We start from the raw sequence: 25,403 nt of genomic DNA, 5'->3' as shown, positions 1-25,403 counted from the left end.
TTATTGTAGTGGTCAGTGGGAAGATTTCCCTCTAAATTGTTCTTCCTTCCATTGGTGGTCATATCTAGGAATGCAGCTTACATTGCTGTAATGTTTAGTGCCCCCCACGAAATTTGTAATTTTCGTATACAATGTTGGTGGTCAGTAGGAAGATTGTCCATTAGTTTGGTGATCACATTGTCGTCCAGTGGGAATAATAATCCTTACATTGGTGATCATTGGGAAGAAGAGGCTTTGATCTGTGATCATTGGGAAGAATGTCCTTTACATTGGTGGTAAGTTGGAAGACTTGGTGACCAGTGGGAAGAATACATTTCAGTAGTGGCCAGTATGAAGAACGCGCCATTCATAAATGATCAGTATGGCTAATAGACCTTATTCCTAATTATCTGCCATTTATTAAAGCTACCTACCTTCACTTAGGGTAATCATTGAGGGATCTTATAGCCGGGGTCACCCATCCTCTTCGGCCCTAATTAGAAGCCCAGCTAATTTATGGAATGCCACTGCTGTGTGCGTCCCTGTTAAGGAAATTTTCCTCACTTCCTGTCCCCCCGAAGGCTGCCGCCAAACAAAGGTGAATATTGTGCATTACACTTGGTGCCCCCTCTGCGTGGGCCATTATTTTGTATGCAGGGGTCTTGGCTGGCTTCCATCATCTACAGACTGCTTGCAAAAAGATATCAGGGACTTTTGGGGGGTAACAGTTGTGTCCAGTGCCAGAGTACTGCACTGCAAATTCTGGCATTCTTGGAGTTCCCCATTAAACTCCAGTTCAGTGTCACTTTGTATAGTAAATAAACAAAGCTCCTGCCTGACTTTAGGACAGGTGCACTTCATTTGGATGTGGCTTCCCAGGTTTGCATGTTTTGTGTCGTCGGCCTGTGACCAGACTTGTTTGTTGTGATTGGTGCTGTGCAGGGCGGCTTGCCGTTTCCATATTTATCACCTGCACGCTATTAATATCAGCCTGGAACCTAATCCCTTTCTGCAGGGGGCCACGCTGGGTTTATAAGGATGAGCCTGCCTGTGTGTCCGGGCTCCAGGGTGACGGGTTGCTGGAGTCTAAGAGTGCACAGCAGGTGAGTGTCACTTACCTGAGCGGGCTCTATACTGCCCCCTAGCAGTAGAAGAATCGGGCAACGTCTGTAGGCTGTGATGGTGTGTTGGTCCTCATCAGTCTTTGTTTTCTCCGCATGGGATTGAGCGTAACTGGCTGGGTGTCACTGCTGCTCAGCACAGAATGTCACTGACACTGCAAACCTAACCAGGATTACAGGGAGAGGGCTGGGATCATGTGACCTCCTCCCGCTAACATAACACAAAGCTGGAGAAATGCATACCGGTAGCTAGTGTCAAACTTTCCTGTTGTGGCAATGGTAGCTGGGGCCTTCTTGATACTTACCTCCAAGCTAATAGGTGGCATGTGGATTTGCAACTCTGTACAGCCAGTTTTGTGATTCAGACAGCACAGCTGTGTCGTAAGCAGTTCAGCCCGGTCTCTGATCCAACCCCCAGCCTGCTGATTGGACGTTTCATGGGCATCAACATTGCAGCACGGCTGTACCTGACGTAATCAGGTACTTTTACAAGCTCTATTTTAAATATATAATCATATTTTATAGCTCATCTCCTGCTTGGTTAAAAATCCTTGCAAATGCTGTACTACTTTCCCCCCTCCATTCCTTCCTCCTGACAGTTGAATGACGGCACCTCCATTCTGAGTGACACCCAATGTTATCTGGTCCATTTCTATGAGCCCAGGCTGTCATGGACAATCCCCCTGGGCTTCGAGCTTGTTACTATGTTATGACATGTGAGTGCTGCTGAAGTTCACCCACGTCTCCTGAATATTCTGAGCATTAAGTTGCCTAAACTTAGTTCTTTTAAAGATGTTGTGGGTGGGGGGGTCTATTTTATCTTTAGACAGCCACATGAAATTGCTGGGCATTTTCTAAGCACTGGGTGCATTTAGGGTACTTGAGTCTTTGTGACCTGATTTTTATTTATATATTATTGCCATTTGTGCTATTCAGGCCCATGTCACACCTGAGATCCTTCAATGCCAGCAATAGGACCACTAAAAGTGCAACCATTGCCTGTTTGCAGAAGGTGCTCAGTCTCTGGCCAGAGGATCCCAGGTGTGATATGGGCCTTAGTCATACACTCCATGAACTGGTCAGAACCACAATACACACAGCCAGGTTCTTGCAGTATAGATGGGGTGTAAATGATGAATCAAAGAAATCGAGTTTTAGCTAAGAATCTAATTCTTGTTGTATTTTCTTTATTCCTGTTTATGTCACATCAGCGCAGACACTGGTCATGGCTTGCGTCCCCCAGTCAGCCCTGCACGATCCACCCGACGGCGGACAACCAGTCAGTGTAAATCAGAACCTCCATTGCTACGGACCAGCAAGAGGACCATCTACACAGCTGGGCGCCCTCCCTGGTACAATGAACATGGCACTCAGTCCAAAGAGGCCTTTGTTATAGGTAAGGCACTGCAAGCATTGGAGGGGCTTTCAGCTTAGTGAATGTGCTTAGGTTAAGTGTGGCAGGTTAGATCCTCCTTAATATGATATGCAGACACCTTCCTAAAGATCTGCAGGTAGTATATGTGCAAAAGGCATGAAAACAAATTAATAGAATAACAAAAATTATTTTAAGGGAGTGAAAGAATAAACAGAATGCAGGTGCATGCTGGGAAGAAAGGGAGAGTGGTGTTGGAATATTCAGTTCTTCATTTAATTTTTATTTCCGTATCTCAGGTCTGGGGGGTGGCAGTGCCTCCGGTAAAACCACAGTGGCCAGAATGATTATAGAAGCCCTGGATGTGCCCTGGGTGGTCCTCCTGTCTATGGATTCCTTCTACAAGGTAATATTTAAAGAGCCTTTAGCTCTTTCCACCCATTTTCTTATTGGTAACAAAGGCTATTGAGTGGCTAAAAGAGAAGAGAAAGTTTGGGCCAGTCAGAACTGAAGGTGCTGTTTGTTTACCTGAGTAGCCCAGGTTCTGAGGTTTCCAGAGATCTCACTGATATATAACGATACTTACTGATGCCTCTGGTAGCCTCATTTTATTTCTGGTTGTTTCACACAATCTTTTCCCTATTCACACTGCCTGATTTCTCTCTTCAGGTGCTGACAGAAGAGCAGCAGGCCCAGGCCGCCCGCAACGAATACAACTTTGACCACCCAGACTCTTTTGACTTTGAGCTGATCATCTGCACGCTTAAGAAACTAAAACAAGGAAAAAGCGTAAAAATTCCCACCTATGACTTCACCACTCACAGCCGAACCAAAGACTGGGTAAAAATCTGCCATTTACAGGTCTCCTCCTGGTTCTGTCTATTGTATGATAATTCCAGTAAAAGTTATTCTATTACTGGCCAAGCATGCATGTGGAATCTCTTCTGTTCTTACATGCTGATGAAAAGATTTAGATTTTACAATTTTTTTTACATGTATTAGATTGGAATCGATGTATCAAGGAATAGCTTTCTCTTTTTTTTAGAAAACACTTTACGGAGCGAATGTGATCATCTTTGAAGGGATTATGGCGTTTGCCCATGCAGAGCTTCTAAAGGTAAAGTAATTATAATATTTGGTAGTTGCTGCATGAAAAACAGAACATATGTTGGCACAAAATGTTTACAAAAACTGGTAAAAGAGAAGCCAAATCAATGTCATTTTTCTGTGTAAGTCTTAATATGATGTGTTTGCATTGAACTCAGGTCACAGTATTTGTGGACAGAGTGAGAACACATTAGTAAACGCCTGACCAGGGTTCTCCTCTACTCCATTCAGAGTGTAGCTGAAGTTCTGTTCATTCTTTAATTTTACTGATTTGCTGATTTTGTATTTCCTCACGCAGTTGCTAGATATGAAGATTTTTGTAGAGACAGATTCTGACATCCGCCTGGTACGGAGGCTGCGGAGGGATATATCGGAGCGAGGGCGAGAAATCGAGGGTGTACTTAAACAATACCATACCTTTGTGAAACCAGCCTTTGATCAGCACATCCAGCCAACCATGCGTCTTGCAGATATTGTGGTACCCAGAGGTAAGCGCCTAAAAACAGCCAGGCTCATATAGACATGTGTCAGTGGGATTTTTGTTTGTGTTAAGCAGGCTTTTGTTATTTTTCAAGTCTTTAAGAACCTACTTGGAGCAGGTCAGCAGGAGGTCACCTGCAAGTCAAATGCACCTGTTGATGAGTCTCCAACTGATGTCATTACCATAACTTATAGGAATGGTCACAGTGGGCAGGCAAGTGGGACAGTCAGACTCTGAAATCTGTGATTTTAATACTTACAAATACATTGTTGTGTATTTTACAGGTAGCGGAAATACAGTGGCCATCGATCTGATTGTACAGCACGTTCACAGCCAGCTGGAGAAGGTGAATGAAAGTTATGTTACCATAAATCTGCAAATTCTAAAGGGGCAGTGTGTGTCATAGTTTTTGGAGATGGCATGAACATAGCCCACCATCTGGGGTTCATCGTGGCTCACAACCATGAATCAGTGGAGTCCTCTTGGCTCTGGTGGACTTAGTTCACCAAAGACAAGCAGATGTAAAAAATAACGACCAATGAGATCTGCATTGCAAGACCCGTTTCAGTCGTTTTTCCTGCCTCCATGGGGGAAGTCTGAAATATATTAGCAGTGATCATTGGATATCGGACTTTTAGTGAGGAAGGTTGATAATCCCATCCAGGTTTTATTATTGTGTATTTTCTTTTTCTTCTCACTTGTGTCACCAAGACAGGAAGTGAGAACGAATTGACCCATTACATAGAAATTTAAAAACTGCTGGGGGCAGCGTATTCACTCATCTTCTAGTCTCAGGAGAATACGCTGTCATATGGCGTTCTTTGGGGTCTTTTTGGAGCAGAGTTGTGTGTTTGTCACTGGTCTCATCATGTCTGTATGTCTGTCCCACCGCTGCAGAGGGAGATCAGTGTCAGGTAAGGGGAAACGTCTCTCTGTAGTTGGTGCGGCTGTGGCTGGTCACCTCTTCCTGTGGAAATGTTGCTGTCATTCTCAGAATCGAATACTGTACATATGTCATTCTCCGAAATTGCACAAATGCCTTATTTTCTCCTTCAGTATCGCATACATAACTATTTGTGTCATTCTTATAGAGCCGGTATACCCGACATATGAAAGACCCATACACTAATCCAACCAAGTGCTCGATTGAATAAAAATCACCAACCAAATTTAGGTTCATTTGAAGGCCCACCCAAAGCAGAACTTCATCAGGGAACCTCACTACAGAGGTCAATAAAAGCCTGACCCTTCCCCAATCCATTTGATTCAAAAAATATTTTGGCTGCTGAAGTTAAAATGACAGTAGCATGTTACAGTTTATATGAGAATTTGCTCTAGGAGAAGTTTTATGTGCCTTAGATTTGTCAGAGCAGAATGTACAGCTGTGCAGTGTCTTGCCCTAAAAAGAAAAATGATGGCTGCTGACTGTCCATGAAGAGCATCTCAACCTCCATTTTGAACCAGAATGGCTTCATGACCAGTAATCTTTCACCTACCAGGAACTGCCAAGAAAAACCTTGGAGACCGTCCCTGTGAACTAAATGTAACTTTGTAGTTTGAGGATGTGCCATCATCAGCTTGTATGCAGTCAGGTAGACACTCACACCATTTAACTACTGCATCCAATCTCAATATCTTTACAGTTGTTTGTTTTAATCCTATAAAGGGTTAATGTAGCCTTTATGGGGTTCTTAACATGGGGGAACTCTTGAAATCATTTTCAGGTCTTAAGTAGCCCCTGCTATAGTTACTATATCCGCAGTTTTACATTGGAATGGTCGCCAGCAGAAAGAACGCCTCTTACAATGCTGACCAGTGGGAAGAATGTCTTACAAATGGTCAAAAAGATCATTGGTGTCAGTGGTAACCGATCTTAGAGGCACAAATAGCTCAAGGAACACCTAGCAACCTCTGGAGGAACCCCAGTTAGAAAACATTGGATTAATGTGATGCTGCCTCCTTCGCAGTTTTGGTACTTCTGAGAGAGCTGCCGTTTCTCTCTCTGTCACTACAGTGAAGTTTTAGGATGGCAATGTGTCAAGGAACATAGAAGTCTGACACCTCCAGAAGTGTCCTTAATTATGTACTATTTCCCTTTTTCAAAAATTGAATTTCTAAAACAAGTTCACAAAGAAAGTTTAGAAATTACCAATTGTATCTAAAATTGTCACATGATGCCATCACAAATGTAAAAAGATAAGGATATATATATATATATATATATATATAATATTTTGTGGCTTCTCCATATCTCTTACGTCCCTTTAATCACGGGGAGATTTTATCTTCCTTATCAAGGCGTTAATTGATGGATTTCTAGGCCCGAGCATATCTTAATTATTTTATAGGCTCTGAGCTGCTTTCTCTGTTACACCAGGCGTCCCCTCCCCTCCTCATCATTCTGGTTTAGGTATCTGTGTGTGTGGGAGGGGGGGGGCAGATATTTTCCACTGTGGGTCAGGCAGACATTAAGACAGGAAGTTGCCCACTCCTTCCTCTCATACCCCCCCCCCCCCATACAGGAAACCCTCAGCTGTGTCACCTACGCTTGGACACTGCACCTTCACAGCTATTTTAAGAAGATACTTCAGTTTAGGTACAGCACAACTAAACCTAAAATTTAGCTTACTGTGAAAGAGAAAACAATGCTGTGTGTAAAAGTTGTCTTCTATAAACCAATCTATTGGACCTGAACATAAATGGATGGCTGGGGTAGATAAAAGGATGATTATCAGGAACTTGCGTGTGATTAGCACGTCATCAAAGTATTTATTATAAAAGTTCTTTTTTATTTTACATCCCATCATTCATATTATCACCAATTATTTCAGGCCGAATTGTTCACAGAGTATGGCACAAACTATGAACCTGCCAGGGGTGCTGGTGCAGCAACAGTATTTTGTTAAAGGCCAAGTGTAGGCATGGGTTAAGCCTAAGAAAAAAAAAAAAAACATTTGTAAAATAAAGATTTCAACCATGTGATGACGTTGTACGTGCTCCTGGCAGTGTTATGGTTTGATACATATCAGCCTCTTTCTCTATACTGTACAGCAAAACTCAGCCTGACAGAGGGGGAAGCAGCTCCAGGTGCCAGTCAGTTGTGCACTCGGTTCTGCTCCTCCTTTTATAAGCTGGAAAAGGGACAAGACCTGTAAGTGTTACTTGTCTGCAGTACAGAATGTTCAGGTCCTCGGCCCTGGCATACAGGACTGTGCTTTGTGGCACTGCTGTGAAAAGATCAGGAGGGGTAGACAAAAATACAAAAAGGCAGAAATAAAATATTCACAGGGTTTTTCTGCTACAAGGCGTTGACAAGACACACAAAATGAACGACAGCTATTACTTGATAGGATGGGGTTCGCCTTACCCCCTCTCCATAGAGCAGAACATCTATTGAATGTGTGTAGGAGTGCAGCCATCTTGTATCACCCTCTCACTATTTCCTTTCTTCTTACATGTGTGGACGGTGCTCATCCCATCTCTTCCCTCTCTTCCTGTGTGTGTTCTGATCAGAGGAAGCTCCGCTGGGACATGTGAGAATGGCGTTCAGCCTGCGTGTGTCTCCCAATAATGCTTTATGTGTGTGTACGTCCTGCAGTGACCGGCTTTCCCGGGATCAAGCTTCTTTTCCACCTCTTCACAGCACTAACTCGCCTTGCCATGTCCTTCTATGCAGGCTGGCCGGTTCTTGCTTATTTCTCACTAGCAGTGTGTGATTTTGTAGGATAATAAGACTACAGGTTGGCCAACAGGATCATGCAACTTTCTGGGAAAATGGTGTGACCCAAGCGCTGCAATGGCCGGTGCCTAATCAGCAAAAGCTCTAATCTCTGAATAAGGACCTTGCAGCATACACAGAATGATCCGTAGTTCCTGGAATATTCAGTTCCACCAATAGGCATCCTGTCATAGATAAAGTATCATTTTAGCACGACCTCAACCATTAACCATGCGTGCATTTTAGTTACAAAATGCTCCTGTAATTGGGTAGGAGTTCTTGTCTTTCAGCAAATCGAAATTCTTGAGTGAAACTGCATGTAGTGTGTCACTTGCACATAAATAAACTATAGCTAAGATTTGTGTGCTTGGTGACCTCATGTCTAGCTGATGTGTTACATCTGTCTCTGTTCTACCAATAGGGCGGCGCTGGCATCTGCCCACCAATCACAGCCTCTGCCACGGACGCTAAGCGTTTTAAAAGAGACGCCTCAAGTGAACGTCATGCACACAATAATTAGGTAGGTCCTTTCCATGCTGATCTTCTACGCCTTTCTCAAATCTAATCCCTCCGCTATACATTGAAAATATGTCAGTTGTAATATTCATATCTCGACTGTACTCTACTATATGCCTGTCAGTTTTTATTGATCTCAGTTTATATTGATATATCATCATAATGTTGTATGTATGTCTGTCATACTATATCATAGCTATCCTCTATAAAACTCTGTTGTACCTTTATTTCCTCCAATCAGGAATCGGGAGACAAGCCGAGATGAATTCATCTTTTATTCACGCCGACTGATGAGGCTTCTAATCGAGTACGCATTGTCTTTCCTACCCTTCAAGGTGAGTAAAGCCGAGTTCTTTGCTTGCTGATGCCTGTGAAATACAGGGTGTTCCAAAAGTCACTATACAATTCCTAAAAATTACACAAGAAACTGAGTTTATTTATATTTTTAGCATCAACAAAGGAGTCGTTGCAGTTTTACTTGCTAAGCTTGCCATCACGTTCAAACCCCTTGAAGACTTGTTGTACCCCGGCACATGAGCGCCTCTATTTTCGACAACTTTCAGCTACCTTTGAAAGCAAGCATTTCTTCCCCAACCCCGCTGCAGGCCGTGCGGATTCTTTCCTCAAGCTGTGACAGGTTACGGGGCTTAATGGCATACGACTTCTCTTTTGATATATAAAAACTCACAAGTTTTAAGGTCAGGGTAGCGCGAAGCCCATTGGAGGGGACCCCTATGACCCATCTATCAGTCAGGAAACTTGATGTTCAGGAAATCGCTGACTAACCTGGCAAAGTGCGGAGGGACTCCGTCTTGTTGAAGAAAGACATTAGCAAGGTCAGTCCTCCCTGAAGTTGAGGCACAGCAAACTCCTGCAGCATCTCCAGGTAATTTTACCTGTAACGGCGGGCGTGTTATCGGATGTATTGCGGAGGAAAAACCGTTGAACTTTTGTTGATGCTAAATTCCAATGCACCCTTCTGGATGGACTTTCCGTGGCTTTGCGTGAACGTCTGCTCCAGGAGTTCAGTGTTTTATAGGTGGTGGTAGTAGCAGGCCTTCCACTGTGTGGTTTGTCAAGAACAGATCCTGTTTCCAGGAAACTTGCCATGGATAGCATAAATTGTGTTAAATGTTGAAGCAATGTGACGGCCATAAAGCTTTTCTAACTCGCAATGAACTCCAGTCAGGGACTGAAAAACTTCTTGCCAAGCAGCAATTTTTTAAAGTTGCGCCAATGTCAGTTGGCTAGCCATGATTAAGGAAATGATACGCTTAAAAAACTGCAAAGCCTAAGTTGTCATATGCCGATGGCCTCAAGTCTTTCTGAATGATACATGGAATGAAATAGAAAAAAGGAAGCGTGTTGTGACTTTTGGGACACCCTGTATAGATGGCAAATCATGAAAATCAGTGCAAAATGATAAAATACAAAGTTCACACCACTTTAATTAACCATCAGCAATTTATATGTGGGTACAATGCTGTACCTGCTGTGCCCTAGCCACAATCCCCCTTTTTTTTCTGGAACCTTTTTGAGAGGGGCAGAGTACAACCAAATTGCTCTATAGATGGCTGGAACATGAAAAAAATAATTTGTCTGACCAGCTGCCAAACTGGAATCTGAGCCTGGAAATATTACCGGGTAGAGTGTGCCCTGGTGTGTACAGTCTGTGCAAGGTATTTGGATGATGAAGTTTTTGTTATATATCCAGGGTATAGTTAACGCTACCCTGTCAGGGTGAAAACATTTTAATGGCTGCCTGATGCCGTGCTATGTGCCGTGGTATTGTCCTCTCACTCCTATGTTGCTGTTGAGCCCAGTAGTGACGAGCGAGTCAAAAGAAGAACCATAGCATGTGATAGGTCAACTGAGACTTCCGGAAATTTTAAAAGACACCAACAGAGTCAAATAGAGGCTGCACCAGTATGGAGGGAAAGTGGGAGAGACCGGCAACCATAAAGATGACTCTGCCTTGTGAAGTACTCCCAACTCCATTTCTATTACAGAATCGATCATTTAGATGAAACAGATTAAACTGATAACTCAGCATTAGTGACCGTTATAGAAAACATGTGACAGATACCTAGAATGTCCGAAGGTGAAAATGCAAACTATTGAACTTTTCTCTGAATTGGTGAATGCACGTTGCCTTTTATGTGGACTCCATCTCCATTTGTAGTGACCCCTCTAATAATATTTATCTCTTCTCTCTGCAGAGCTGCATTGTTCAGACCCCACAAGGACACGAGTACGAAGGGAGGGCATACCACGGTAAACGAGTGAGTGTGGGGGGAAGAGAGAATCGCCTACAGAGAGTAACGGGTGATAAAATCAGTGGCGATTCAGACATCACTTCCTCTTTTCAGCTTTCTTTACATCAGATCAGTTCCACTGATCACATCTGACCTTCCTCTCCTCTCCTCCAAACGCTGATATGTTTAGAAAAGAAAAAGGAGTGTGGAGGCAGACAGTACCAGAGCAAGTCTGGGAGGGTTTTCTCCTTTTTATACAGTTAAATGAGTTTTCTATACATTGCAGAATTCTTCACTTGAACATAAAGGTACATGTGAGTCCCAAAATAATAAATTGTTTGATCTGTAATATTTCCAAACGGTAATTCTTTTTAACCTTAATGTCTTCCCCACGGCATTACTGTCATTAACCATGTCCATGTTATCTGTTCTGCTGCACAAGATGTTGTACATAGCCAGACTCACTTTTCTTGTTTGACCATAAGCCATATTCTTCTTGTGTCAGATCACTGGGGTGTCCATTCTGAGGGCTGGTGAGACAATGGAACCGGCGCTAAGAGCTGTGTGCAAAGATGTGAGGATCGGAACCATTCTTATTCAGACCAACCCCAGCACTGGCGAGCCTGAGGTCAGAGGTCATGTTATTTTAATGTATGGGGTGGGGGGCTTACACATTAAGGTGGTAATGATAGCAGCCAATTAAATCTCAGTTACATGAAAAGTAAACACCCTTAGGTTGTCATGAATAATGCACACAAGTACATTTTGTTATATGTGGCATATTGATCATTCTAACACTCTGTATTTTCTAAAAAAAATTCACTTTTGGGTTAAGCGAGCCATTAAAATCTGCCGACTTCTCTCCGCATTATTTTGTGTCATCCTCAGTTGCATTACCTGCGACTTCCCAAGGATATCAGCGAGGACCATGTCATTCTTATGGACTGCACAGTATCCACCGGAGCAGCGGCAATGATGGCGGTCCGTGTCCTGCTGGTAAGCAAATGGTGGGACTGAGGAACTGTAGCGAATCATACAATGAATTGAGGTTTTATCTCATGTAATATCCTTTTGTCTGAGCAGGACCATGAAGTTCCTGAAGATAAGATCTTTCTGCTATCTCTGCTGATGGCGGAGCTGGGTGTCCACTCCGTGGCTTATGCCTTCCCACATGTGCGCATTCTCACTACCGCCGTGGACAAAAAAGTCAATAATATGTTCAGAATCATCCCGGGAATAGGTACGTGTCTGATCATCTAAACCTGCATTGTATTTGTTCTCATGGGAATTTAGTTTATTAAATCCTATAGGTTCTCTCCAATAGGACATCATGGGTCAGCTTTGCTCCCTTTTAAGTTTTCTCTTTTGCTTGAGCACTGACCCTGCACTAACCAGGGTTAGTCAGTAAATCCAAGGTGGGTAAAACACTTCCTCTGTCCAATGAAAGAAGGTACTACGTACCTGTAAGTAAATGTAAATGTAATCTCCCAATCTTTACCTGTTAAAGCCATTTTCAATGGTTCTAGATTTGTGTAATCTCTTTAAAAGTATATCTGGTGATCCTGCCATGAAGGTTCTTGTTAGAGGGTGACAACATTTCACTGTATAGAAATGCCATGCGGCCATTGCTGGAATTCATGTAAATAAAACATGGCTGCCAGGGACCAGCAGCACTGAAACCTAAAAAAGTATGAAAAAAAGATAAAAGCAGATTTTCTTTGGATTTTGATTGAATTAAACATAACCCTAGTTGTCATGTGATCTCCTAAATCTGATATACCCCTCACCTAGGTGCAGCACACTTCTCTTACAGTCTCTTTCATTTCAGGTAATTTTGGGGACCGTTATTTCGGCACAGATGCCCCTGCAGATTGGAGCGACGAGGACGACCCGGCTTGATATCTCCTAAATGTTCCCCGATCCCATTTTCTCACACTCAGTATGAAGAGTCATCAGTGTTTACGCAGCAACCAGATTCCACGTATTGTTTTCCTAGTCTGTAAAGCTGAAATATAGTTGTTGTGGACAACGGCTCTGCTTTCATATTACCCCAGATTTCAGAAAATTGTCTCTTACACAACCAAGGCGGGCGCCATCTCTAAACTCTCCAAAACACATCCATGTGATTTTTTTTGTTTTTTTTTTTGTTTTTTTACCTCCGATGGTGTTCTCCTACAACTATTGGTGTAAATGAAATCTAAATATTATTTAAAAATAAATATTATACATTTTATTGTATGATGTGTGTGTTTTATCTTTGGGGGTTAATCCACCTTACCTATACAGTGATTTTTAGTCCCTGGAATAAACAAATGACACCCTGAGTAGTAACTAATAAAGTTGTGTTTCATTATTCTTGGCCACTTCAGACTCTGGCGAGTCCACCTGGCACAACCTACTCCATATGAATGTTGTATTTAAAGTATATGTAATGACTTCTAGAAATTCTTAGTTGTCATTATAATAAGTGTCCCCATGGGAAGAAAACCTCTTATTTTCTGTTCTAACAAAAAATACAAGTTTTCAGTACTAATAATAATGGTCACCAAGACAAATAAAGAGGGCCAATCTCCCCAGCAGGAACATAGCATTAAAAATCTAATAAAAAACAACTTGAGGTTAGGATATCCTTTGGGTTTATTGAGCACAACTGTGACTGATGATAAAACACAAACAGCATTAATAAATATGGGTATGGACTGAAACAACATTATGCACGGCTCATTACCAACATTGCGTTGCGCCGGGACCCCGAAATGGCAGGGCAAGAGCCACAACAAGGTTGTCTCCTAAATAAAACACAATAAATTTACAATTTCATTGACAATAATAAAGACCACAGTTATGACGCTGTTCTTGGGTGATTATCCCCCACCACTGCTCCAGTCTGGATGAATAAAGTGACATTTTGTAATTCTACATTACCTAAGCAGAAGATAAAGGGAGTTAAATACAACACGGCTGGGAGCGTTCTTCTCCATAATGCACACACACCTTTAGCAACGTCTCCATGAAAGCCTTGAAAACCTTGAGATCAACCTTTAGTAGGTGGGAATCTCTTCATGGTGGAAGTGGAATTACAAGAAAATTATTGTGACTGGGAGAGGATATCCGGTCACCTGGTACGAATCTAAATCAGCCTACCATTATGGATCAAATTAGCTGCCAGCCAATGGACCCATTTAGTCCTTCAAGTTCTTCTTCCTGAATCTGAAGAGAAAGTCATTAACGTAGCACATAACACAGAATATCAACAACCAATCATTCAATGTAAGAAATATTGGCTACTAAATAAGAAATAAATACTTGATTTAGTATGCTTGGATAATCAAGGGGTCAGCTTGTAAAGCCACAGACCCAAGCTGAGCCCTGGTATAGGGGCTAAGCAACCAACCAAATATCCACTAACTTTTTTAAAGTTGTAAGTTCGATCCTGGGGTCTTTTTGTATTAGTCACAGTTTTTTCAATTCTAAAGTAGAAGAACAGACAAATAATTAGTGAGTGGAAGTGAGTAGCTCAGTGGATAAGAGTGTTGACCCAGGACTTCGTAGACTCCAGTTCAAATCCACCAAAGCACTTGTAGTGCCAAGGGCCATTCCATAAAGTGCGGCAGACCCTAAGGGCGATACCAGAAAAGCGCTGTAGGTACCGGGGGCAACTACATGAATGCGCAGCAGACTCGAGCTCAAATCGTTGAGTGAAAGCTTGGAGGCCATGGACAACCCACCAGTCCGCTCCAGTCCCAGGCCCCCACAGGCCTGTAACATATGTGGGCATCACATTAGGTTGTGGACCCCCCTGCCTCTTTCGGTCCATGGTCTGTGATCACTGCAACAAATATAATTAGAATGGGCTGTCTTACCGGGGCAGCCCATTCAAAAAGTGGGACTTAGGTTTTTATTGGCCTCACCCCATATATATATATATATATATATATATACACACACACATACTGTACAGTACCTGAACCCCATTAGTGGGACAGAGTAGATGGGTCTGAAACAATCTCACTACCCCATTCCACCACCAGGGGGCTCAGGCACTGCACAGCACCTGGGACACACAAGGCACCCTCAGTGGGATTTGAACTCAGATCTCCATCAGACCAATCAGAGCTCTTACCCTCTGCGCTACAACCTCCGCTCACATATTAAAACTACTCGTTCTTCTATTTCACAAGTAAACAAAATCTACACCAAAAAAAAAAATGCACATAGACTTTTTTTTTATATTTAATAATTTGTAAAAACATATGAGGTTTTGATAAAACCATGCAGTTGATGCAGTAATTGGATCTCTAGAAGCAACATCACACTGATGATACCTCCCCACCTTAGTGGTGTCAATGACATCTCACCAATTCACCCAGTGAGGGGAAGAGGCCGCAAGTGGCCCAACTGAACTGGCCACTAAGTTGCTGGCATAGACCCCAATTACTCTCGTCTTCTTCTAATAATTAAGCTATAAAAAGAGCCAAATCACACCAATCTTTTAAAGAAATATATTGTACATGTGTTGATTAAAACATTTAATGAATCTCCTGTAAAGCACAGGTGAGCCAAAAAATGTAAATAGTGCTATTTTATGTCTGTATCCTGTCTTGATGTATCGTCCATACATAGGATATGTAACGGCTTATGTAAATGAATGATTGTTGAATTAAGTGCTAGAAAGACATCAATCCAGCCTAATAACAAATACTGTATCAAATAGAAAAAAACTTCCCCCAAAAAAGCTAATTCCCCATGTAAGAAATCCCAAGAAGCCTCAAATTTTATGAATATAGAGAAAAAAAAACACACTGGTTCACAACTAATATGTTTTATGTTTTACTTACCATAAATGCATTCTCTGCATACTCTTGTTCAAGGACATGGCAAAATTTTTTTAGATATTTGAAATGGGTCTTCGTGCGACCTGCAGGAGACGGACGAGAGGTTCCACAAAAAGAAAATAATTAGTGCTCAATCTCTACAGATAGACAAACCAATCTGCTAAAGACATGTTGAGTGAATAATAGGCACTAAAATAAAACATGGTAAAACCAGAGCAACAACTGACCGGGGGGGAAGGTTTTATGTCCTCCACCTAACACAGAAAAAGGAGGTTAATGGGGATAAAAAAAAGGCTTTGTCTTAACATTGGGAAGGGATGGAAGGTCCGAAAATTGAGTGGTCTCCCATGGAACAAGGACATAACATCAACGCCTGCAAATCCTATTTGCCAAAACATGCTGAAATATCAAGTTTGCAGAAACTGGTAACACTGTAGCTGCCATACAAACCTAAAAAATTAAGAGTCCAATGACAAAAAGGTCCAGGAAGTACTCACTGTTCTTGTAGAATAAGCCCTGACCAGGGAGGGGTACTGAACTTCTGATAGAATAGGCTGAATGATGGTTTGCCAAACCCAGTTGGATATGGTGATGAAGTAGGCTGCCTCTTCCCTCGCATCAAACATCTGTGACTACAAAAAGGCAAAATTACACCTCAATTTCAATATCTAGTTAGTAAAGGCGCCACTTAAGATAAATGATTATGATTCCTATGATAAATCAGTTTGGAAAGCAATATATCCTTTAGATGTGGGACCAGGAAAGATTTATACAATATATCTGGTAACTCAGAGCCTTGACAAGGTGATGGCCACCAGAAAGATCATTTCTTGGACAGAGAGATATTATAACATATAGGGATCAAACTCCAGGGTCTCACAATCAGGCAAAGTACATTTTCTAGGTATGCGGATATATATTTTAAGAAATCACCTTAAACTATATATCCGCATACCTAGAGGGCCTATGCAGAGTCATGTACACTATGCAGAGTGATGTACGGTGCCAATGCTAGATTCATTCTAAAGCATGCTAATTGCCTGGATGTAAAGCTGGTCTTTTAGTTCCAGTAGTTCTCTGGGTAGCAGTCTGCAGTTCTGAACCCGGCTAGCAAGAACATAAAAGGGAACATTGAGAAGGGTCCCACTGAAAGGGCTGCAGAGTATGGGAAAATCTCCGGAAGCCACATGCCTGTGTGGTGACACCGTCATGGCGGTAAAGATTAAATGAGAGTGCAGAGCCTCCCGGGACACATACATCACGTATCCCTGGAGTCTTTGGGACCAAGGGGGTTTTTCCTGCAATGGGGAAAAATGTGCCAATCTCACCCATGTCTCCTGTGCAGTGCAAGATCAGTTAATGTAGCTAGAAGAAGAAAAAAGATGGCAACGCCCAACGTTTTCTTTGCTCTGGGACAAAGGAGGATTCCTAAACGACACACAACCCCATCATGGACATTGCTGGAGGTATCTGCAGTAGTAAACGTCAGTGGGATTTTTTTTTGTTTAGTTTAGTTCCGCTTTATTGGCAGGTCTGGTGATGTCTAGGGAGACTACAATGTTCTAAAAATTGCAGCATGACATTCAGTTTGCTGTAAAATGAGGAATCACAGGGGCTAAGAACTTCAGGAGCAAAAAATGGAAAAGAATTAGGAATTAGGATTGTAGAATTGGATTCTAAGAGTACTAGGTGCAATGCAAGAAGTATGCTGACCTTTTCTAAAAAAAAAAATACTAGTTGCCTGGTTGTCATGCTGAGCTGCCTAACTTCAACACTCAGATAACCCTTAAGTACAGCTTTGTGGCTGGACATTGACTTTACATACCAAAGTGGAGGATCAGGATGAAAGTTAGAGAAGTTGATGGTAGCCTCCTTGGCTCTCACATCAAAGGTTTACGTTGAGGTATTCTACAAGAAAAAATATGCTGTTAGATTGCTATATGAAAAAAAACTTGCAACACACCACCCCCGCAATATCTGTGACCACAACCCGTGAGAACAATCTGTAACATTTATTTTACAAATCCCACAAGATTCAGGACACAATGTGTGATAAGTGGAGAGCCAGCAAGGGCGAGTTCCAAGAAATAGTCAGGGTCAGGTTGTTTTATAAAGATTGTGCAAATTGTCTCTGTTCCGAGACAGAGCAAAGCAAATTGACTGGAAAATTGTAAAAAGATTATCTGAAAAGGAGGAAGCTGTTGATTGATTGCCTGTTTTAAATGACACCCTAATGTGTAAAGAAAAACGTTCACCTTAAAGAAACAATAGAAATAGGGAACGTTATCAACTATTCCCAAATCAATCACTTTTGCATTCTAAGATTTAGGTCTAGTTAAACAAAAAACACCATGAAAAGAAGAACAAGCACTGGCTCCCAGTTGCAGCGTTTCGTATTAATGATAAAGCAAACCTCCATTCTCCTCTCTGTAGGCAAAGTGAAGAAATTCATCTACAAAGGAAATGACATCTCCTGACCTCCTTTTCTCTGGCAGCAAACGCTTTAAACTGTTGGAAACCATCTCGCCAATGATAACTCAGCAAGATTTCCCATTGGCATTGTGGTACTCCAAGTCCAATCCCCACTGGCTCTACGTACCACATTGTGACATTTCAGAGACACATTATTTCCAACTATGAACATGTTGTTAAAAAAAAACTGGACATGACTTAAATGCCCGCCGAAAGTTTGTGACTTTTATTAATGAACACAAAAAGAAGACAAAAAAGCTTAAAGAGGAAGTAAACTGAAAAATGTCCAAAACCAAAAAAAATCCACTTCAATCCTGCAGCGCAGTCAATCTGTCCAGAGGTGTCTTCCATCGGGTCCCGCGTCATCCTGGTATACATCTCCAAACCGGCACACCCGGTGCCATCATCTTTTCCTCTTCTTCTTGGTTCTTCTTCCTTCGTCACCTGACCCAGGCCCGAGATTGGGTGACGTAGGTTGGAAAAAAAAAACTTGCCAATCTCACTGCGTATGTGTGAGATTGGCATTTTTTTTTCATTTTCACGAACAGGCTCCTTCTGCGCATGCCCGAGATACTCCTGGTATGAGTGACGTAGGTATCCCCGGAAGCTTTGCACTCCCATTCATTCTTGATCGCCTAGACAGGAGGTCCGCAAACTTTTTCGGCCATTTATGGGGGGAGTCCCACCCTAATGGCTTTGCCCCCCCACTAGGAATGCCCTCTGAAGGCAAATCCTTCTCTTCCGTATGCATTGCAGAGGAGAGGAAATGTTCCCCATTTACTGCGGCGGCGGAAGTGTTAACTCCGGCCGCAGTAAATAGGGAAGGGAGCCACAGCAAGAGGAGGCAATTTGTTCAGGCCTAATCCCGGCCGGCAACCAGCAGCTACCAGCTAGGCCGTAGGGGGCGGTGCTGCACCTTTTTTTTTTTTTAAGTTGTCTACTCTCATGTAAAGTGAAAATTCGGAGTGTGTGGAAAGCTTTAAGTACCTGTAAGTACATCTATAGACTTTATATATTTGTACGTATGATATGTATATCAGTATTATTGAACTAATTGTAATATCTTTCACTTTCTCTTCTGTTTCAGGAAGTTACTAGATGAGGAAAAGACAACATCTGGAAAATGAATCCACTAAAACACACAAATCCTGCAGGACAAGGGCTGTGTCCATTAATATCATCCAACTGTAAAAGCGCTATAAGGCTCTGTTAAGACCTTGGCTGCACCCTAGTTGATAGTCAGAACACAATGACAGGAGCACTGGCCACATAAGCAGAGCTCCTGTCATTGTCTACCTGCGTCAACTCAATCCAGCAAAGAGGACAGCTGTCCCCAGTTGCCCTCTTGATGGATTGACTGAGCACAATGACAAAAGCCCCCTAGCCCACTGGAAAGAGACAGAGCTCCTGTCATTGTTTACTTGAGCACACTCGATCTAGGAAGGGGCTACCTCCTAGCTGAATTGGCTAAACACAATGACAGTAGCTTTTTCGGGTGCCCCCTTGCTGGAATGATTCAAAACAATAACCAGAGCTCCTCCCAAGTGGGTGAAGCATCTGTCATTGCTTACATGCATCCATTAAATCCAAAATAAAATGACAACTGTCAGGAGCTGTTCTAATTGCTACATGAGTCAAACCAATTTACCAAAGGGACAACTGTTCTTGGCTGCTCTGTTGCTGTATTGGCTGAATGAAATGATGGGGCAGAGATCCTGTCATTATTAACATACTTCCATCCAATCCAGCAGAAGGGCAGCTAGGGAAAGCTGCTCTCTGCTGCCCCCATGCTGGATTGGCTTACACACAGACAGGAGTTGCTCCCAGGTAAGCAGACCTCCTGCCACGGTTTGCTTGTATCCACCCAACCCCTGGAGGGGCAAGCTGTCCTCAGCTATCCTCTGGCTATTATGCTGGACTGGCTGAACACATAAAGACACAAAGTCTTTACTCCCACCCACTGCAAAAAGTCTGAGGTGCTTCCAATGTGATAAAGCTTACACCTGGCAATTAGTAATGAATTGTGGGAAAGCAGAGAGAGCGCAGTTGTGTCCCCATACCCCATAAGTACTGGTGTTTTTTAAGGGACTGCGCTGATGATGGGGGCAGGAAATAGAAGTGACGGGTGGTTATTAGGACATTGAAAGGTCTTTACATTACAGAAGGATAAAAGTTGAGGTTTATTTTTATAGATATAGATATTATTTAGATATATAGATGCCATTCAATGATAAACAAAAGACCAGTTAAGGGTACATTTACAAATCTTTATAACACAATATAAAAAAAGTGTAATGTTCAGCAACGATGGATGGATGGCAGCAGATATTTTCAGGGTGAGGTAGATCAGACCAGCTAAAACAGGGGGTGTCAAACTCTGGCCTGCGGGCCAAATCTTTTTTTGTCCCCCAAAGGAATCTTAAATACGAGTTGCAGCTGGGCCGCCGCTGCATTGAAATAGTGCCGCTACTACAATTCCCGGCATCACTCACGACTAGTTTCAAGTTTGGCCTGCGACTTTGTCTAAGTTTTTAATTTTGGCCCACTGTGTATTTGAGTTTGACACCATGAGCTAAAAGGAACTGCAAAGAACTGTTCCCTGGTTTTGTTTTTAGTAAGTAAATTGTTTTAACATAGCAGTGCACTTCCCTAGTGGTTGAACTTTATGGAGTTATGTCTTTTTCAACCTAACCTACTATGTAACTATGTAAACCCCGTCAGTTTATTTCTTGCTGTTAATGTCCTATTTCTCTTCCTGTCCTAGAGAAGCACTAAAAAGTGAGAGCATTTCTCTACAAAATGAGGTTAATGCAGTTTTAGTTCACTTAAACAGGTGACCCCACTGAAAGATTTCCTCTCACCTGTTGTTCTAACTCCAACATTTTGGGTCTTCCAACACTTTCTATTCAAGGGACAAATTGAAATAAATACGCTTAATGAGGACATAGGCACCATTACAAATCTGACCGCCTTTCCCATCCCCACCTTCTACCCTTTCTTACCTTGTGGTGCAAGATATCCTCACTATATTAGAAAAGATAAACCAGTGCTGCAGATGTGCCTGCACCATCCATTACCAATTGTTCCTAGTGCTGATGTCACCACTGCTGAGTTACTTTCTGCATCCTAAGAGGACCCCACCACTGTGGTACATCACGCAGGTATTGATGTGGATATCGCAAGAATGTCCCTATTTCTGTAAACCAAAAAAATAGAGAGAAGACCTGAAAGCATAATCCTGCAGATCGTTATTAAAAATGGATTAGGATTCAAGTTAAAGCTTTTGTTTAGCTAGAGGGAAGAGCCCCTGTTACATCAAGCCTAGCAGTGAATGGCTCGTTTATTATTCATACAGAACATTGTTTAGTATTCTATGGCAGGTCATCCAAACAGCTATTAAAAAAAAAAAACAGATGTATGTTTGCTTTAGATATCTTTTGTACATATTTTTGCTCCTATAGCTTTTTTTTTAACATAGAAATAGTAATTATGGGTGTGATTTTGTGGCAGTCTACTGGAAAAAAATAGTTCTTACTTTGCACTTCGAGTTTCCAGTCGGGCTGCAAGTTGCTCAATTTACAACCTGCTCTTTAGAATTGAAAGACCACCAAGCAAAGCCACATAGCATATCTGAATGAATCTATGCACCCATATTACCTTGTATAGGTGCAGATGTGATGGACAGAAGTTAATGCATACGAGGGGGTGCTGAGAAGTTCCTGGCTTTGCTCCCTTCCAGATGAAATAGAAAAACGAGTGTGGGGGCATATGTCTTAGTATGTAACTGTGCAAATATCAGATCTTTGCGTGTTGGGTTTGTTATCACCACTATCCTAAACATGCGCAAGCTTTGTGCAGCAAGGAACGGGTTGAAGCCTCCAAAGACGTTTTGGCCCATTTTAAAGCTGCACAGGACTTTTTGGCTAGGTTAGTGACTGAGGATGAAACCTGGCTCCACATCTATGATCCTGAAACCAAGGAACAGTCAAAGGAATGGCGCCACAGCGGGTCCCCGCGGCCGAAGAAGTTCCAAACCCAGAAATCGGTCAAAAAAGTCACGGCGCCCATTTTCTGGGACAAAGACGGTATTCTGTTGGTGGACTTCCTACACGTTCAACATTGTAGCTGCCAAATTGAACGCCCTGGGTTTCCAATTGGTCCACCATCCCCCCTACTCAACTGACCTGGCCCCTTCGGACTATTATCTGTTCCCGAATTTGAAGAAACACCTGAAGGGGCAACGTTTTGAGGACATTTCTGACATCAAGGATGCTGCTGGGAGCTGGTTTGCGGTCCAACCAAAGGACTTTTATTTGAAAGGTTCAGAAAAGCTGCAACTTTGCTGTACTGAAAGCATCAGTCTCAGGGGGGAATATGCTGAATATATGTGTCATTTCATAACTCTGGCTGTCTTCTTTCTGGGCAAAGCCAGGAACTTCTCAGCACCCCCTCGTATATTGAACTATTTTAATTCCTCCACACGCCTTTTGCAGAACATACTAGCTGGCTATATTTATCCAGTAATGGAACATTTTTTGAGATGACATGATGCTGGCCTAAAAAGGAAATGCCTCATGTGTAAACTGTATGTCAACCCTAAAACTATTTTGTCCGGCTTCATGCCTCACTATATTCAGTTTTCTAAAGTAAATATTTTTTTTTTAGCTTTTGCAAAATTAGACATATATATATATATATATATATATATATATACATACACACACACACACATACGTATGGCAGACATACTGAATATTACATTTACATTTATTTTTTCCAAATCAACTTTCTTCTTCCTATTTTATCTTTTTGGGTTTATGCCAAAAATTGCACTTTTTCTTTAAAACTAAAAATGTACAACTCACAGTATGTTCAGGACAAAGCAAAAAGATGTTTATGAACCCATCACAGCAAACTGTTCTGGTGTCATGGGAGATGAGAAATAGATGTTAGATCTGCTCATACTGGCAATTATGTAATCTAAGTTTAAATATGCTTTTCACAAATGTACACTTAGATTTACAGAGCCTTGTTTGCTTCCGATGTTATGCCATTAAATAGAAAAGTGGGGTGTAAATAGTATCAGTAGGCTCCTTATGTCTGTGCAGAAAAAATATGGCTGCACACAGTCAGGAATAAGAGAGACTTCTGAAGCAGAGCAGTCCAATGACAGTAAATCAAAGTGTCTATTGCAAGCAGGAGAACAATGATAGCCAACACTGCTGCACCCTGCAAGCCCACCTCTGCTGCGGGGATTGCTGTTACACTACCCCGTCCCCCAGTTGCACCCTTGTTGGAAACCACAAGTGGATATGTGTGTAGTCCTTTCCAAGAAATCATGTCTAGAGCAAGGAGGAAGTAGATGAAAAAATCTGGAGGTCAGCAATACTGAGATGTAAAAAAAAAAAGTTGAAAACAATATTTTAAAATTTAAACATTGGTTAATAATAAGCAGAAAAAAAATTAACTAAATGTCATCTATTTAGAGTTTACCCCTGCTTCAATTAAATAACTACTGTCATAAAATGAGGAGAATCATCTATTTAACATTGAATTTTGTATTATTTCCCTCAAGCTTAACATTACCAAGATGGTACCAGTCCAGACACCAGTCATGATGGCCGATGTGAATTATGTAGGCTTTAGATCTTCCGTGGTGGGCTGTTGTCATCTTGCCAATGTAAATATCAAGAAGTAATACTAAAATTTACCTCTACTGACATGTAAAATCCACCCGAATCACACTGGAGATTACCACTAGAAGGGTTAATAAGCGATCGGTGTTTATCACCTAATATTCCCCCTATAGGGCTAGGACTACATGACCAAGAAGGGTTTTGATCAGACTTGAAGTGCTGCATCTTGGAAAGTGATATTCAAAGTTAATAATGAAGCTCTGTGGACCTGTTGCATCCTTTGAAATTGTTTTTGACCAAAAACATTTTATGAATAATACTTTGCATCCAAATACCATTATTTAATGAATTGATCTCTGTTTAACTTTGTACAAAGTCTCTCTGTGACTTGTGAATAAAGACCACAGAGTCACTGCACGGAATATATTTATTAGGAGATCTGATTTTACCTTTGTGGTTGTCAAGGGAGGTGGATCTGCAGGCCCTGACCTCACCATGGGCCCACATATCATGATCAGTATATGTAATGATAGAATGGACTGTCAGAGACTGCAAACATATTAGAGGATGGGATGGGCAGAGACTTACAGGACTTGTTGGAAACAAGAGATATGCAGCAGAAGACAGTAAGAGACTAGGTACGTGTTACATGAGGCAATGGTATTACTTTTTTTTTTTTTACAAACGCTCCTAATTCCAGTACAAACAGCTGCGGTGCAATGTTGCAAAATAAATATAAAAAGGGCCACACATTGCCCTCAGGCTACAGGTTGGCCGTCAGGGTTCTAGATAATGAATAATGATATTAATTCAATTAGATATTGAATAATGATTTCCCCCACAATTTGGTAATTTTGTTTATTTGTTAGTGAATGGTTGCATGTTGAATTGCTCTTTTTTTTTTTTATAAAGAAATGGTTTATAAACCTTCAGGAATAAAAATATAAAATATGTAAGATGTACTGGGTGTGGTGAGATATTACAGGTAGTGTTCTGGTCTCTCTGCACGCCTGTCCAGCTTACAACAGGAAATCTCTTCAACCACACAGATACACAGGAAACACACGAAAAGGTTCAAAGTAGCCAATTATAAAAGGCTGAATGGGGAGGGGGCAGGGTGCTGCTTATAAACCGTCATGTAAGCTGAGAATCTTGTAAGAGAACCTAAGACCTACCTGGCAGGTAAGTACATGACATTTCTTGCTCTGTATTGAAGGAGGTTCTTATGCTTTAAATAAAAAGGGTAGATAGGTTAGACAGATGAGATTAGATAAAGAAATACATTTCTGCAGCTTTTTCTATTGCAGCCAAAGCAAGCAGATTATCACTGTTTATCTGACAAAAAAGACTGACTTGCTCCTGAATTTTACACCGCGTTGTTTAGTTTGCCATCCCAGATCTTTTTTACACTGTTCTCTACAGATACAATTGCAATAAATATAATTATTTGCTCACCTTGCCCAAAAGTGATATTGTGTAGGTATCTAACCAAGTAAATATGTATAGGATCACCAAGCTGAGACCAAAGTAACAACTTTAAGAGATGCATTCGTATACTATCTGTATATGATAGAAGTTCAAATATATAATCAGATGAGCCTGTAAAAGAGGTTATCAAATTTTAGCAGGATGAGCACATAAAGAACGCGGTGATCTGACAAACCCACAAATGTGTGCCTAAACATGTTCACAACATTTTAGGACATTTTAAAAATGAATAAATAAAATTTTTTTTTCTATTTTCTTATTCTTTATATTCTTTTTTCTGATTTTAATAATATCTGTCAAGAACATTCGTTTGTATTATTTGGATACAAAACAGAATTGCAAGATTTTTTTTTTTGCTTAGGAAAAGCAAAGCTAATTACAATTGTGACAGTTTAATGTGTTTCATTGTGCAATGTAATAATA

At 41.5% G+C, this 25,403-nt stretch overlaps 1 protein-coding gene across 3 annotated transcripts in view; it reads left to right on the top strand.

The window, feature by feature from the left end:
- Positions 1 to 12,787, top strand: part of UCKL1 (uridine-cytidine kinase 1 like 1) — a 13,977-nt gene extending 1,190 nt beyond the window's left edge. The window contains exons 1-15 of one of the 3 annotated variants that reach the window (XM_072414356.1): positions 1,001 to 1,082; positions 2,312 to 2,496; positions 2,772 to 2,878; positions 3,142 to 3,312; positions 3,518 to 3,589; positions 3,878 to 4,067; positions 4,345 to 4,406; positions 4,958 to 4,974; positions 8,200 to 8,298; positions 8,536 to 8,629; positions 10,514 to 10,576; positions 11,055 to 11,177; positions 11,438 to 11,545; positions 11,633 to 11,789; positions 12,378 to 12,787. In XM_072414356.1, coding sequence (XP_072270457.1) covers positions 1,018 to 1,082; positions 2,312 to 2,496; positions 2,772 to 2,878; positions 3,142 to 3,312; positions 3,518 to 3,589; positions 3,878 to 4,067; positions 4,345 to 4,406; positions 4,958 to 4,974; positions 8,200 to 8,298; positions 8,536 to 8,629; positions 10,514 to 10,576; positions 11,055 to 11,177; positions 11,438 to 11,545; positions 11,633 to 11,789; positions 12,378 to 12,448 — 1,584 coding nt within the window. In that variant the 5' untranslated portion in view covers positions 1,001 to 1,017 and the 3' untranslated portion in view covers positions 12,449 to 12,787. Of the gene's footprint in view, positions 1 to 1,000; positions 1,083 to 2,311; positions 2,497 to 2,771; positions 2,879 to 3,141; positions 3,313 to 3,517; positions 3,590 to 3,877; positions 4,068 to 4,344; positions 4,407 to 4,957; positions 4,975 to 7,573; positions 7,594 to 8,199; positions 8,299 to 8,535; positions 8,630 to 10,513; positions 10,577 to 11,054; positions 11,178 to 11,437; positions 11,546 to 11,632; positions 11,790 to 12,377 lie in introns of those variants that run through there. The other 2 variants (XM_072414355.1, XM_072414357.1) reach the window with 2 other exon arrangements.
- Positions 12,788 to 25,403: the final 12,616 nt, after the last annotated feature.

The sequence above is a fragment of the Pyxicephalus adspersus genome, chromosome 6, assembly GCF_032062135.1.
Source record: "Pyxicephalus adspersus chromosome 6, UCB_Pads_2.0, whole genome shotgun sequence".
NCBI lineage: Eukaryota > Metazoa > Chordata > Amphibia > Anura > Pyxicephalidae > Pyxicephalus > Pyxicephalus adspersus.
Note: the sequence above shows the minus strand (reverse complement) of the source record. Positions and strands in the feature narration are given on the sequence as shown.